At 31.0% G+C, this 15,143-nt stretch overlaps 4 protein-coding genes across 4 annotated transcripts; 2 read left to right on the top strand and 2 right to left on the bottom strand.

Moving 5' to 3' along the window:
- Nucleotides 1–833: 833 nt before the first annotated feature.
- On the top strand, nucleotides 834–4,116 carry LOC106719128 (tether containing UBX domain for GLUT4). Its single transcript, XM_014513383.2, has 8 exons — nucleotides 834–1,032; nucleotides 1,148–1,340; nucleotides 1,639–1,855; nucleotides 1,946–2,345; nucleotides 2,506–2,700; nucleotides 2,983–3,145; nucleotides 3,585–3,768; nucleotides 3,901–4,116. Exons 1-8 carry the CDS (start codon nucleotides 952–954, stop codon nucleotides 4,010–4,012), a joined length of 1,545 nt encoding a protein of 514 aa, XP_014368869.2. The 5' UTR covers nucleotides 834–951; the 3' UTR covers nucleotides 4,013–4,116.
- Nucleotides 4,117–4,508: 392 nt separating this feature from the next.
- On the bottom strand, nucleotides 4,509–5,927 carry LOC106719188 (zinc finger CCCH domain-containing protein 3). Its single transcript, XM_014513459.2, has one exon. It carries the CDS (start codon nucleotides 5,910–5,912, stop codon nucleotides 4,542–4,544), a length of 1,371 nt encoding a protein of 456 aa, XP_014368945.2. The 5' UTR covers nucleotides 5,913–5,927; the 3' UTR covers nucleotides 4,509–4,541.
- On the bottom strand, nucleotides 5,582–8,256 carry LOC106719190 (U6 snRNA phosphodiesterase). The gene is made up of 5 exons (XM_014513461.2): nucleotides 7,911–8,256; nucleotides 7,397–7,542; nucleotides 6,823–7,006; nucleotides 6,397–6,559; nucleotides 5,582–6,110 (listed from the first exon to the last, which is right to left on the bottom strand). The coding sequence occupies exons 1-5, from the start codon at nucleotides 7,997–7,999 to the stop codon at nucleotides 5,928–5,930; spliced, it is 765 nt and encodes a 254-aa protein (XP_014368947.2). The 5' UTR covers nucleotides 8,000–8,256; the 3' UTR covers nucleotides 5,582–5,927.
- Nucleotides 8,257–11,978: 3,722 nt separating this feature from the next.
- On the top strand, nucleotides 11,979–14,598 carry LOC106719189 (dehydrogenase/reductase SDR family member 4). Its single transcript, XM_014513460.2, has 6 exons — nucleotides 11,979–12,274; nucleotides 12,581–12,758; nucleotides 12,997–13,074; nucleotides 13,676–13,822; nucleotides 14,013–14,147; nucleotides 14,422–14,598. Exons 1-6 carry the CDS (start codon nucleotides 12,147–12,149, stop codon nucleotides 14,590–14,592), a joined length of 837 nt encoding a protein of 278 aa, XP_014368946.2. The 5' UTR covers nucleotides 11,979–12,146; the 3' UTR covers nucleotides 14,593–14,598.
- Nucleotides 14,599–15,143: the final 545 nt, after the last annotated feature.

Genomic DNA, 15,143 nt, shown 5'->3' with positions numbered 1-15,143 from the left:
CTACGACTGTCTTTAGGGTGCCTATAGTAACAGAAAATAAGGAGAGTCATATTTACGATTAAAGACCGACAAAGTTTTCTGATCGCATTTTTATACTTAGTAGGTTTTGTATATTTTTGACAGGATTAATCACGATAGCAGCGCCTCTGTTACCAGGCCAGACATCCGTGATTGGCTTTGTATACATTATGAAAAAGGAGTAGTCCATAACTCACTCACTCGCAAAATACATTCTAGCCGTGGAGTTCCTAAAAATCGAGCCAAAAAGTAAGAGTAAAAACAAATTAAAACGCTTTTTTGATATTGCCAGGGGCGCTAGTGATCCGTCGTAACTTACGCCCACCGGGTCAGATAACTTTGTCCGTCTATAAATTTAATTGTGAGGAAAGCAGAATATTATTAAACTGTAGTATATCTTACTAATATTAAAAATGCGAATTTGGATGGATGGATGGATGTTTGTTTGAAGGTATCTCCAGAACGGCTCATCGGATCTGGATGAAATTTGGCATAGATGTAGAACAAAGTCTGAAAAAACACATAGGCTACTTATTAAGTTTTTTTTTTAATGCGGCGCGGACAGAGTCGCGAGCAACAACTAGTTTTAGATAAAGATGAAGTTACAAACTAAAGTTTAGTTTCATCCATTAAGACAATATACGATAGTATATATAGTATATGCCTCTTAAACTTAACTAAATGACAAAGATAATTATTTTGTAGGATTGCATATAAAACTGGAAAGATTTTTCTCTTGCTATCTTTTCTTTGTTTCGTTGTCACCTGAATTCTAAAATGACAGGTGACAGTTATTTTATATGCTCTATATTTGTCAGTGTCAAAACAACTTGTAAATTGTAAATGCCGGCGTATTGGTTTATCATTTTGAGTTGAATTTTCAATTTTAATGAATATTTAATGAATTTTGTTTAACGCTCAGAAAAGCAAAAAATGTCAAGAGACTTGGTCGTTCTCGTCCCCAATGGACGAAGGGTAAAAGTTCACTGCACTGCTGACACCAGCATTTTACAGGTTTGTTCCTTATAAAATTTCGCTTGTCATTGCATTAGTTGCTTTCTGAATATTATTTTATAATTTTCCTCGCAAGAATTTTGTCAACAATTTGGATTTTATTGCAATTAACTAGGTTTTAGAAGATGTTTGTGCAAAACAAGGCTTTCAACCTACTGATTATGATCTGAAACATCACAAAACAATTCTTGACCTAACAACAACGATACGATTTTGTAATTTGCCGAATAAAGCTATGCTTGAACTGGTTGAAACTGAAAGGAAACGAGTAGAAACTGATGTCACAATTGGGCTTATGTTGGATGATGGTAATTATTAAGCTTTCTTAGTTACATTTAATATAATACATATAATATATTTAAATAACATAAATACCTAGCAGTGATTTTACGTACCGATTGTGTCCTTTTCTTACTTTCATTTTAAGCACAATTTTTTATTTTCTTTTTTTTCATCGTAAATCTTTACTTTACTTTAACTTGTAGTTTGTGTGTGTGGGATACATTGAGTAAATGGGATTTTGAATTTTTAAGATTCTCAATAGTGGTTCCCATACAACTTTTTTCATATTATATGGTGGCAAATGAGAAATTCTTAAAATTGCAGGAGAAAGAAAAATGGGAGATTTCTCACCAAGTACAACTCTGTATGACATGGCTTTAAAACTTGCACCTGAAAAACTGGAGTCCTTAGAAACTCCATCAATATTATACATGAGACAAGAAGTGACAGGCATAGACGCACTAAAAGATAAAACTTTACGTCACTTAGGGCTTATAACAGGCCGAGCAATTTTGAGGTTGCTTAACAAAACAGAAGCAATGTAAGTGATTTTTTAACTATTACATACTTTATAACTGCTTAAATTTATGACTTCAATACATGTATTTAATATTAATAAAAATAACTTTAGGCAAGCAAATGTTTCAAGAGTTTATCGACGGCCTCAAACTGAGGAGCAAGTAGAGCCGCAAAGAAACACAACCTCGTCTGTAAATAAGCAAGAATTACTTCACAACAAAGAACCATCATTTCCAGGACCTTCTGGGATTCAAAAGAAAAACAAAACAAATGCCTTTGACCCTGTTCAAGCTATAAAACAGGAACATCACCAAAATGAAGCTATTTCACAGAAACTAAATGTTAGTGATAAAATTGAAGACATTATTACTGACCAAAAAATGGAAGTGGACTCAGAAGATATAAACATAACTGCAACATCTACAGCACATATTAATGAAAAGCAATTAAACAGTCAGTTCTCACAAGAAAATTTAGAGCGTCGTTTAAAAATAGAAGAGGAAGTTGTATTTGTGAGTCATCTTTATATTCTCTTATTTCATTTTCATTCCATATTGACCAAAAATTGTATTCAAATCACGGCCAAGACTATTTGTACTAAATAATGCAAATTGGCAAAATTATTCCTCCGTTACAAAGTAAAATTAATATTTTGAAATTTCGTAATTTTAGCTAGGTGCTCAAAAAGCGATAGCTTTCTTGCCGCCAGATGGTATGGAGGATGAGTTACAAGACTTGCCAGACGATTTTTATGATCTAACAATAGAAGAAGTACGCAAGATATACCATGACTTGCAACAGCAAAGACTACAACTTGAAAACATGCCCTTGTTGACATCAACACAGAAAGGGGAGATGGAAAGACAGGTTATTTATTTATGTTTATTGTTTTTGTATGGCTCTATTTTTTTTTAATTGTTATGTTTGTCTTAATTATTTTAATTTAAAGATTATCTAATTGCCAAAATAAAAAGGGGACAAGCTTTACTAATTTTCATTAAAGGTGATGCAATGCTAGTCTAGTTTCTAGAATACTTCATGACGTTACTAGCTGTGCCCGCGATTTCGTCCGCAATTTGATATTTGCCTTTAAATCGATAAAACCCTAAATACATATGATATTTTACATTTAATTTATTCTACTTCCAGTCCTCTGAACAAAGACAGAATTCTTATAAAAATGCTGTAGTACGCATACAGTTTCCAGATCATATGATTTTACAAGGTATATTTGCGCCAACAGCAAAAATTGAAGAAGTTAAAAATTTTGTAAAGGAACATTTACATCATCCAGAAAAATCATTTGTTATCTGTAAGTAATTAATAATAAATAATAATAAAAATCATTTATTTATGCAACAAAAGTATGGTAATTACATAGTAACCTGTAGTTACATAGTAGCCTGGTTCCTAAACTAGGTTCTAAACCTGTATTATAGGAGCCAGGACTCTTTTGTGTTAGTGGTACAGTTTAAATAACAGAATAGTAACATAAAAAATAATTAAATGCCTAATTGCACGATTATCTAACTTGAGACTTAGAAAAAGAATAAAATTAAAATTATGTACAAATAAAAGGCTTAATTATATGTATGTGGAATTAAATGTGTATGTATGGATGCTTGTTGGGATGTATGATTAAACAGCTACTACTGTAAATGTGGCAAAATGCTATAAAACAAAATCGTAAGCTACAATTTATTGGCTCTTGTTTAAACATTTAAATGTCTAAGAAAACTTATTCATTTCAGTTACCACCCCTTTAAAGGAACCCCTAGATCCTTCTATGACTTTACTCGAAGCTAAATTTGTTCCTTGTGTTCTAATGCACTTCAAATGGACTGAGGAAAACGGCGGAAAGCCTTACCTTAAAGAAGATATATATTTAAAGAAGACTTCAAGTGATGCTGCTAGTATTTTAGCTTCAAAATATCGGTAAGTATGAATTTATTACTTGAGAAATTAACATGAAAATTGTGCTACTATTCCAATCTAGAGAAATTTAATGATTAGTTAGGTCCGAGGAATTTGACCTAACTTTGGTTTTATAAAATTTTTTTCTTATAGAGCACCTACCAGAAGAGTAAAAGATGAAACACCTAATCAGTCACAAAAAACTTCGGATGCAAACTCTTCTTCCACAAAGCAGAGCAAAGTTCCTAAATGGTTTAAAAAATGAATCATCTCTAGACTTCTACATTGTTGATATCTTATTGTTATAAGCAACAGACATGTTTGTATTGTAAAATAAACTTCATTTTTTTTATTTAGTAATTAATAATAGTTCACATTTATGCAGTCTTATTAAATATATAATATGAGAATTATTGTAATGATTTAATCTATGTCAATAATCAATGTAGCGACGCAAAATATGCAGTAAGAAAATTTAAAACAATTTTATACTTTTTGTCAAATATTAGCTTTTACCCGCGACTCCGTCCGCGCGGAATAAAAAAAATAGAAAACGGGGTAAAAATTATCCTATGTCCGTTTCCTGGTTCTAAGCTACTTGCCCACCAATTTTCAGTCAAATCGATTCAGCCGTTCTTGAGTTATAAATAGTGTAACTAACACGACTTTCTTTTATATATATAGATTTCAAATAGGCTCAGTAATAATATAAAAAAATACATCAATGTCTTTGAAAATATTATTTTTATTTATGAAAAGTACATATTTGAAAGTACAAAAATATAACTATGTAATTATAATTTAATAAAAGATGGCAAAGTACCCAGTTTACATCTGCTCGGTTTGATCACATCACATGTTTGATTTTGTTCATCCTCTTGAGTATCATTCTTAAAGTATCTACAGTTTACATCTTCATCTTGGTCACATTCAGTTTCAGACACAGATTTATATCTTTCTGTAGGTTTTTTAAGGACTGGCTTAATTTTAATTTTCTTAGGCATTACGATTGTATTTGAGCATGTAAAACGACGTTGTCGGTTCATATTTTGTTTGATAGCTGTTTTTACTTCCTTATTCACATGCCTGTAGATACATCTGTCACCATTCTCACAATAACCTTTCAAAAAATCATTGCACAATTTCGTTTTGTTGTTCAACTTAACATGTAAATATGGACAGTTAATTTTAGTACAATTTCCATTTAAATAGAAATAGCAAGTTGGCATCTTTTTCGCGCTCAATTCGTGTGATAAGAGACAAGCGGTATCGTGGCAAATTCCTTTAAGAAATTTTCTGCAAATAGAGACATGTTTTTTATCATGTAAAAATTCGCAATTTCCCTGAATGTTTCTCAAACACTTTCCATATTTAGTAAATAACGGACAAGGTATATTGTTCTTTTTATATTTTCTCGCTATTGTTTTTCTATTGATTGACACATTTGGGCTGAACAAAGTTTTCTTAGCTTTAGGATTTTTTATGCTTGTCTTAACTTCAATCGACTTTCTTACGGTTGGAGTTTGTTTGTTAATTTTGATATAAGTTCTATTAACACTAGAACTTTGATATGTGCTCTTTGTTATGTAGTTGTACTTTGATAATGATTGGTTTCTGTATTGTGTTGTTTGTAATTTAACTTCTGGCTTTTTAGGTTGCTGTTCTATGTTATTTTTAATTAAACTTAATTGCATGGTTTTATATTTGCTTATTTTAACTGTGGAGGTAGTTCTTATCGTTTCAACGTTGGCAGTGCATTTATCATTTTTACGTACCAATGTATATCTCGACTTTGTTACAGCGGGTGACAACTTTGTCTCTAGATTTTCATGTATATTTTGATAGGACACAATATGTTCATTAAAATTGGTTGAACTATTTTCAATATCATTTTGTTTTAAAAGCGGGGTCTCATAATATAAACTGGGTGCATAAGATTTGGAATTATTCACAAAATTATTAGGTCGTATAAAATTGGGGTTAACAAATATTCTTCTTTTTGTTGGATTCAATGATTGATCGTAATTACTTCGTGAGTCTACTTGAGAAATGTACGGATTAACATGCATGTTATTTTGAGTAGGTATTTGCATAACATTTACTGCAGTTCTTTGATTAAAATTGGGGTTTATGTAAACTTTGTTAAGATTTCGTTCCATTGTCATTATATTGCTACAATATTAATCTAATGAATATTGATAAAACTTGTTGCCACTTTTACAATATACTTTGTCTACGAGAACTGATTCGATTTTTTTCACAACTTCGGCGCTAATCACTTCATTTACATTATCCAACAAAGTTTCAAGTTTTTCTTTATGGTCACCATTCGCCCAAAGTAAGCTTATGTGAAATGACGGATCCTGCAATAAATATCAGATATATGACATAATTATATGTAACATTATTTAAAGTAAAACAGTAATTTTAATAACTATTTTGTTAACAGACAACATATTTATAAATTTAAATGCCTTATTATTTTTCACCCCACGACACACTAAGGCTTCAAAATATAAATGTTATTACATTTGTAAAAAAACACCAATATGTGAGTCACAAAAAAAAGTTGAAAAAAAAAGCTAAAATTTGACATTTCCTTGCCAGCAATATATTTTACATTTAAAAAAAAAATGATGTTCATCTTACTTGATAAAATTTTTCTGATTTAAAATCTCCAAGTACTGTGTCTATTTTTTTGACAAGAGAAGTTAAACTCTTCACACTAAAGTAGTCAGCTTTCAGTACAATGAATGTCCGAGTCTTCTCATCATTACACAAAACCTGAATGTTATCAAAACCTAAATAAAATCTGAAATATAAAAACAAAGAATTCTAGTTATAACACTACATCTATATAATTACTTAACTTTATTTAATTTAACTTTCTTTTACTTTAATCCTGCAGTCATATTATTTTATATAGTTTTGTGGGACTTTGTTCTAATCTCAAGAGTAGCAATGTATATTATATCATAAAACAAATTTTCGATTTAGGTTTATCCTTTAGTAACATCTTAAATTAGTTTTGAGTTCATTAAACATGATTAAAACGGACAAATAAATAAAATTTACCTCTCAATATCACAAAAAACTTCTTTCAAACTTTGAGTAAACGGTACAATGGTGTGATAATTTAGAACCACTGTTTTAGATAAACTTAGGTGAAAATCATCACAGAGATTAAACAAGTCTTTCACTTCCAATAACAAACTCTGTAACTTGGTTGCAAAGTTCAGTAATGAATCTTCATCTTGATCTAAAACAATAAATAGATTATAAGCAAATTAAACCTGATACTACACTAAAGACTATACTCAGATATAGTAAATCCAGTTTTTGCACCAACTAGAGAGTCGTATCTATTGCCCTTCATTGCTAACATGAAGTTAAAAAAATAAAATTCTTAACAGATATTTTTTTATATCATAAGGTGGCAAACAAGCAAGCGGCCATCTGAATACAATGAAAAAGTAAAGCAAGCACTGCCTATGGACATCCACAATTGCAGATGCATTGCCTACCTTTAATTGAGAAGGGGATGCACAGAAAAATGATGACAATATGTTTTATAAAGATTTTTGGTCTCAGAATACCGCGGTTAATCATTTATCATAGATTTAATTGATGTTTTACCAAAGAAACTTACATTTAATATAAACAAAGGTTGCCCAATTTCCTCTCACATGTGGAAAACTCCTCACGCGACCATTATGAAGATCAGGATTATCTTTATACTGTTCAACTGGAACTGCTGGAATATGGCTCAGATTTGGTACAGGTAATTTTTCAGATCTGCAAGAAATGTTCATAACAGTAGTAGCAGGGTAAGAAAACTTTAAAAATCAAAATAATATCATAGTGGACGCAAAAGTTAATTTAAGTTGACAAATATATTTATTTCATACTTTACATAACTAGACTTCCAGGAAAAATTTGTAGGAACAGACATTTTACTGATTCCATTCCATAATTCAAATTATTATTGCTTTGAAGTTAGCACAAATAAACCTCACTATCACAATATAAGTTTTTTATAAATACATTGGTTATTACAGTACCTATCAATTTACTGTAAAACTTCAACATTAATCACGATATATATTAATAGACATGAAATTTGTAGGATTGTAAAGGCCAATTGTGTGTAATAGGACATTTACCTTTTTAACACTGGTAGCTTGTTGTCGACTTCAAACTCGTCAGAATCAGAATTATTTCCGTAATCACAAATATACAATAATCCAGACATTAGATTGTGTTAACTATATTTAAAAAACTACACTACTATCCTTGCCTGTTATTTTCTTGCTTGATCAGCAGTACAGCTGCAGGTATCGTACTTGAAACTCGAAATAAGAAACTGCGTAAAATCCCGAATAAAATTATTTACATAGAATACACACATTTAAACATTACAATAATGAAAAAGGAAAACAAAATCTAATTAAAATGAGGATCAATCATAAATTTTATTTTGACAGCTTCAAGGTCTATCATAGAGTAAAACCAGAGAAACAGAATAAAACATTCGACTTTACAAAAATTGCACCGACCCTACGTAAGTGACCTCCGTGAAGTTGGCCCCCTCACTTTAATTTTTTTAACTTTTTTTTACGCAAATCGTTTGAGAATCGTTTGAGAGGGTTTGAGAGAAAAGAAATATCGTTTGAGAGTTCCTACTTTCTCCGTAAAAACAATTTCAAATTCTAGTGTGAAGTTGGCCCCCTCACTTTACTTTTTTTTATTTTTTTCAATGCGAATCGTTAGAGAGTCGTTTGAGAGACATTAAGAGAAAAGAAATATCGTTTGAGAGTTTTTACTTTTTCTGTAATAAATATTTTAATTCTGGGCATCGAAAGTTACAAATCGATTTTCCTTTTTTTCCGAATTAAATATGGCAATCATGCACTTGGACGTTTCAAATTTATTGTGTAGGTAGAGAATGGTAAGAAAGTGATTGAGAGAAAAGAGAAATCGTTTGAGAGTTAATACTTTTCCTGAAATAAATATTTCAATTTCTGAATCGAAAGTAACAAATCGATTTTCCTTTTTTCCGAATTAAATATGGCAATCATGCACTTAGACGATTCAAATTTATGGTGTAGGTAGGGAATGGTAATAGAGTGATTGAGAGAAAACAGAAATCGTTTGAGAGTTAATACTTTTTTTGAAATAAATATTTCAATGTCGGAATCGAAAGTTACAAATCGATTTTCCTTTTATTTCGAATTAAATATGGCAATCATGCACTAAGACGTTTCAAATTTATTGTGTAGGCAGAGAATGCTTAGAGAGTGATTGAGAGAAAAGAGAAATCGTTTGAGAGTTAATACTTTTTCTTAAATAAATATTTCAATTTCGGAATCGAAAGTTACAGATCGGTTTTCCTTTACTCCGAAATAAATAAGCATTAGCATATAGCATATAGCATAAGCATTCTCTACCTACACAATAAATTTGAAACGTCTTAGTGCATGATTGCCATATTTAATTCGTAATAAAAGAAAAATCGATTTGTAACTTTCGATTCCGACATTGAAATATATATTTCAGAAAAAGTATTAACTCTCAAACGATTTCTCTTTTCTCTCAATCACTCTATTACCATTCCCTACCTACACCATAAATTTGAATCGTCTAAGTGCATGATTGCTATATTTAATTCGGAAAAAAGGAAAATCGATTTGTTACTTTCGATTCCGACATTGAAATATTTATTTCAAAAAAAGTATTTACTCTCAAACGATTTCTGTTTTCTCTCAATCACTCTATTACCATTCCTTACCTACACCATAAATTTGAATCGTCTAAGTGCATGATTGCCATATTTAATTCGGAAAAAAGGAAAATCGATTTGTTACTTTCGATTCAGAAATTGAAATATTTATTTCAGGAAAAGTATTAACTCTCAAACGATTTCTCTTTTCTCTCAATCACTCTCTAAGCATTCTCTACCTACACAATAAATTTGAAACGTCTTAGTGCATGATTGCCATATTTAATTCGGAAAAAAGGAAAATCGATTTGTCACTTTCGATTCCGACATTGAAATATATATTTCAGAAAAAGTATTAACTCTCAAACGATTTATCTTTTCTCTCAATCACTCTCTAAGCATTCTCTACCTACACAATAAATTTGAAACGTCTTAGTGCATGATTGCCATATTTAATTCGAAATAAAAGGAAAATCGATTTGTAACTTTCGATTCCGACATTGAAATATTTATTTCAAAAAAAGTATTAACTCTCAAACGATTTCTGTTTTCTCTCAATCACTCTATTACCATTCCCTACCTACACCATAAATTTGAATCGTCTAAGTGCATGATTGCCATATTTAATTCGGAAAAAAGGAAAATCGATTTGTTACTTTCGATTCAGAAATTGAAATATTTATTTCAGGAAAAGTATTAACTCTCAAACGATTTCTCTTTTCTCTCAATCACTCTCTAAGCATTCTCTACCTACACAATAAATTTGAAACGTCTTAGTGCATGATTGCCATATTTATTTCGGAGTAAAGGAAAACCGATCTGTAACTTTCGATTCCGACATTGAAATATTTATTAAAAAAAAAGTATTAACTCTCAAACGATTTCTGTTTTCTCTCAATCACTCTATTACCATTCTCTACCTACTCCATAAATTTGAATCGTCTAAGTGCATGATTGCCATATTTAATTCGGAAAAAAGGAAAATCGATTTGTTACTTTCGATTCAGAAATTGAAATATTTATTTCAGGAAAAGTATTAACTCTCAAACGATTTCTCTTTTCTCTCAATCACTCTCTAAGCATTCTCTACCTACACAATAAATTTGAAACGTCTTAGTGCATGATTGCCATATTTATTTCGGAGTAAAGGAAAACCGATCTGTAACTTTCGATTCCGAAATTGAAATATTTATTTAAGAAAAAGTATTAACTCTCAAACGATTTCTCTTTTCTCTCAATCACTCTCTAAGCATTCTCTACCTACACAATAAATTTGAAACGTCTTAGTGCATGATTGCCATATTTAATTCGAAATAAAAGGAAAATCGATTTGTAACTTTCGATTCCGACATTGAAATATTTATTTCAAAAAAAGTATTAACTCTCAAACGATTTCTGTTTTCTCTCAATCACTCTATTACCATTCCCTACCTACACCATAAATTTGAATCGTCTAAGTGCATGATTGCCATATTTAATTCGGAAAAAAGGAAAATCGATTTGTTACTTTCGATTCAGAAATTGAAATATTTATTTCAGGAAAAGTATTAACTCTCAAACGATTTCTCTTTTCTCTCAATCACTCTCTAAGAATTTTCTACCTACACAATAAATTTGAAACGTCCAAGTGCATGATTGCCATATTTAATTCGGAAAAAAAGGAAAATCTATTTGTAACTTTCGATGCTCAGAATTAAAATATTTATTACAGAAAAAGTAAAAACTCTCAAACGATATTTCTTTTCTCTTAATGTCTCTCAAACGACTCTCTAACGATTCGCAATGAAAAAAATAAAAAAAAGTAAAGTGAGGGGGCCAACTTCACACTAGAATTTGAAATTGTTTTTACGGAGAAAGTAGGAACTCTCAAACGATATTTCTTTTCTCTCAAACCCTCTCAAACGATTCTCAAACGATTTGCGTAAAAAAAAGTTAAAAAAATTAAAGTGAGGGGGCCAACTTCACGGAGGTACGTAAGTGGGACAAGGTCAAGGAGATGATGATGAAAACATTCGATTTAAGTGCCTTTCGCGCCGTGAATAAGGGAACTATCTCGTCGTAGGTTCACATGATTAATTTATGAACCCTTATAGGGTGGATTTGACAGATTTATATCAAACTTGAACCGTTGAGCTGCGGCTCAACAACAAATTGGCAGCTCGAATCTCAATGTGAACGATCTTATCATCGATATAACTATGCGAGCCGTGATCCGGCGAATCTCAAAAATAACAATCCTGCGCTGGCTCGCCTAAAAATGGTAACAGATTTTGATAGTTTTTTTTTTAATCTTGTGTTCATTTTTTTTATTCCGCGCGGACGTAGTCGCGGGTAAAAGCTAGTTTTTAATAAACTTGTTTTACGTAATATGTATCGCAGGACGTGAAACATCTCATCGATATCGTTGTTTGAAAAATCGATTAAATTATAAAATCGATTTTTTTTCAAAATCGACTATTTTTTTTAGGATCCCTAGAACAGTGTGATCAAATCAACTGCTGACTGCTGATAATGGGGTTCAAAGACCAATGAACATTGACCGGTATAGTCCCTTCTGTAGTCAACGAATTATTATCATTTGATGTAGGGTAAAAGTATGAAGTTGAAGTATTTGATTTTGTTTTGGTAAAAACAAGTTGTAATTAAAAGAAGAAGAAGAAGTATTTATAATTAATTTGTAATGTTGAGTTACAACAGAATTACAAAAATTAATAAAATGACTTCAGTACATCAACATTTATTAAACGCAAATTTTCATTCAACCAGATTAAAAGGAAAAGTAGCTATTGTTACAGCATCTTCTGAAGGGTAAGTGACATTGTTTTTCTTTGTTAAAGAATTGTTTTCTTTGTTAAAGAAGGATGAAACCCAGCAAGCTGTTAGTGTAAATTTTAGATAAAATGTAGTAGAATATAAAATATTAGTGAAAAGGTTGGAAACCAAAATTATCACTACTGGATACTAGTTTCCTTTGAAGATATGGTACTCCTGTTAAAAAGTTAAGCTTAGTATAATTTTTTAATAGTATAAATAATGTGTATATTTTACTGTTAAAATCCTTATTCTTTAACTTTCGTTGATTGAAAAAAATATGTTGTTTACTTAACATTTTAGTATTGGTTTTTCAATCGCAAAACGATTGGGAAATGAAGGAGCTTCTGTTATAATAAGTAGCAGAAAGGAAGAAAATGTAAAGAAAGCAACGGAAAGTTTACGCAATGAGGGTATTAATGTTGAAGGTATTGTTTGCCATGTCAGCAATGCAGACCACAGAAAACTCTTATTTGAAACTGTAAGTAGTAGAATACTTATGAGTATTAATTTTACCCATTACGATTAAAAATATTGTTTCCTTATTAATTTTTTACTTCAGTACCGGATATAGCTCAGTAAGGGTGGCGTCAGATATCAGCTGGTAATTGCTGTTGTAGTTTGTGGCAACTAAGTTATTCAAATCATAATATAATAAGCATGGAAGAGCTATTAGACTAAATATTAAATTAAAAATTTATTTATCATCTATGTTGCAGGCAAAATCTAAATTTGGAGGTTTTGATATTATTGTGTCTAATGCTGCAGTTAATCCATCTGTATCACCTATTCTAGAGGTGAGTAGTGGTTAATCTATATATATAAAAGAAAGTCGTGTTAGTTACACTATTTATAACTCAAGAACGGCTGAATCGATTTGACTGAAAATTGGTGGGCAGGTAGCTTAGAACCAGGAAACGGACATAGGATAATTTTTACCCCATTTTCTATTTTTTATTCCGCGCGGACGGAGTCGCGGGTAAAAGCTAGTATATATATAAAAGCTTTTGCCAGCAACTCCCTCCCAAAGAATTGAAAAAAAATAATAAGTAGCCTATGCTATTATATTTACTTACAGACTGTTCTACATCTGGGCCAAAATTTCATCAAGATCTGTTGAGCCATTCCAGAGATACTTTTTAACAAACATCCATCTAAACTCACAAACATCATTCTGGTAATTGATGGGGGAGGCTTATGTTCAGCAGTGGATGAACCCAGGCTTATAATGATGATAATGTTATGTAAATCTAAGTAAAATGTACTGGAACTTTTACACCAAATGTGTCTAAAGCGATAGAAATGCGTTAGCGTTAGAATGAAAGCACACTAACTACATGTGCAGTAGGTTTTATTAAGCTGAATCAATCATACATCATTTTTATTATTTGTCTCTAGACAGAGGAAAAAGTATGGGATAAGATATTTGATGTCAATGTTAAAAGTGCTTGGCTGTTAGCTAAAGAAGCTTATCCTGAATTGATAAAACGAGGTGGAGGAAATATTGTATTTGTTGCATCGATAGCAGCTTACCAACCAATGAATGTGAGTTTTTATAAGGCAATATTGTGTAACAATGTATATAGAACGAAAGAAAGGTGTCTTATAAGAGGTACAGGCTGTAGAGGACCAATCTAAGCCACACTGGCTATGATGCTAGAATTTATTTAATTTTTTATGAATGGATTTTTTGTGACAAGGACTAAGATTTTGAAATTTTTTTTTTGTTTTATAGCCTTTAGGTGCATACAGTGTTAGCAAGACTACACTGCTTGGATTGACAAAGGCAATTGCATCTGAAATTGTGCATGATAACATAAGAGTGAACTGTGTGGCACCAGGAGTAGTTGCAACAAAATTTGCTTCGGCTGTAAGTTATATGAGTTATATTTACTCACTAATATGGAGATAATTTTAAACTCAGTGTTTTCCAGCTATAAATTTCCTTTAATTATTAAAACTGGAATGTGGATGTTCATTGGGCCACACCAAACAGAGGTCCGTAATCTATGCCTACCACTTTGGGTTACAGGCTTGAGTGGTGTTTTATAGAAAGTGCTCCAGCTTGTAATATATTAACCGATATCTACTAGAATTTTATACTTATATCATTATTTATGTTGATTAAAATATTTGAATTTCAGATAACATCTTCTGAAGCAGGCAAAGACAAGTCTTTGTCAATAGTGCCAATGAAAAGATTTGGGAAACCTGATGAGATTGCGAGTGCTGTAGCATTTTTAGTTTCTGATGACGCCAGCTACATCACCGGGGAAACATTAGTTGTGGCAGGCGGAGCTTATGCGCACCTTTAATTATAAGAAAAAAAATTTTATATGGTTTAATTAAACTATAAGTTTTATACTTTTACAATTGTTATACATATATTAAGATAATGTTAAATTGTGGCGGTTTTTGTATAGCGGTTTTAAGGCATTGGTATGTGGATCATTGTTGTATGTAATTGTATATATATGTATTTGAAACTGTTATAGGTTTTGTTCTTTTTCCCTTGATCATTTTATTATTAAATGTAAGAAATTTAATCTTTATCAAAAAAAAAAGATTTCGATTCGAATCTTTACATTTCGATGAAAAAATTTAAGATTAAAAAAAAAATTATCAAGAAGATTTAAAGTATTGTCATTTGCGATGATTTTTGACATAGCAAACTTATTGCTATTATATATCTATATATATAAAAGAAAGTCGTGTTAGTTACACTATTTATAACTCAAGAACGGCTGAATCGATTTAGCTGAAAATTGGTGGGCAGGTAGCTTAGAACCAGGAAACGGACATAGGATAATTTTTACCCTGTTTTCTATTTTTTATTCCGCGCGGACGGAGTCGCTGGTAAAAGCTA

This window comes from Papilio machaon, chromosome 12 (assembly GCF_912999745.1).
Source record: "Papilio machaon chromosome 12, ilPapMach1.1, whole genome shotgun sequence".
In the NCBI taxonomy this organism is placed as follows: Eukaryota; Metazoa; Arthropoda; class Insecta; order Lepidoptera; family Papilionidae; genus Papilio; species Papilio machaon.
Note: the sequence above shows the minus strand (reverse complement) of the source record. Positions and strands in the feature narration are given on the sequence as shown.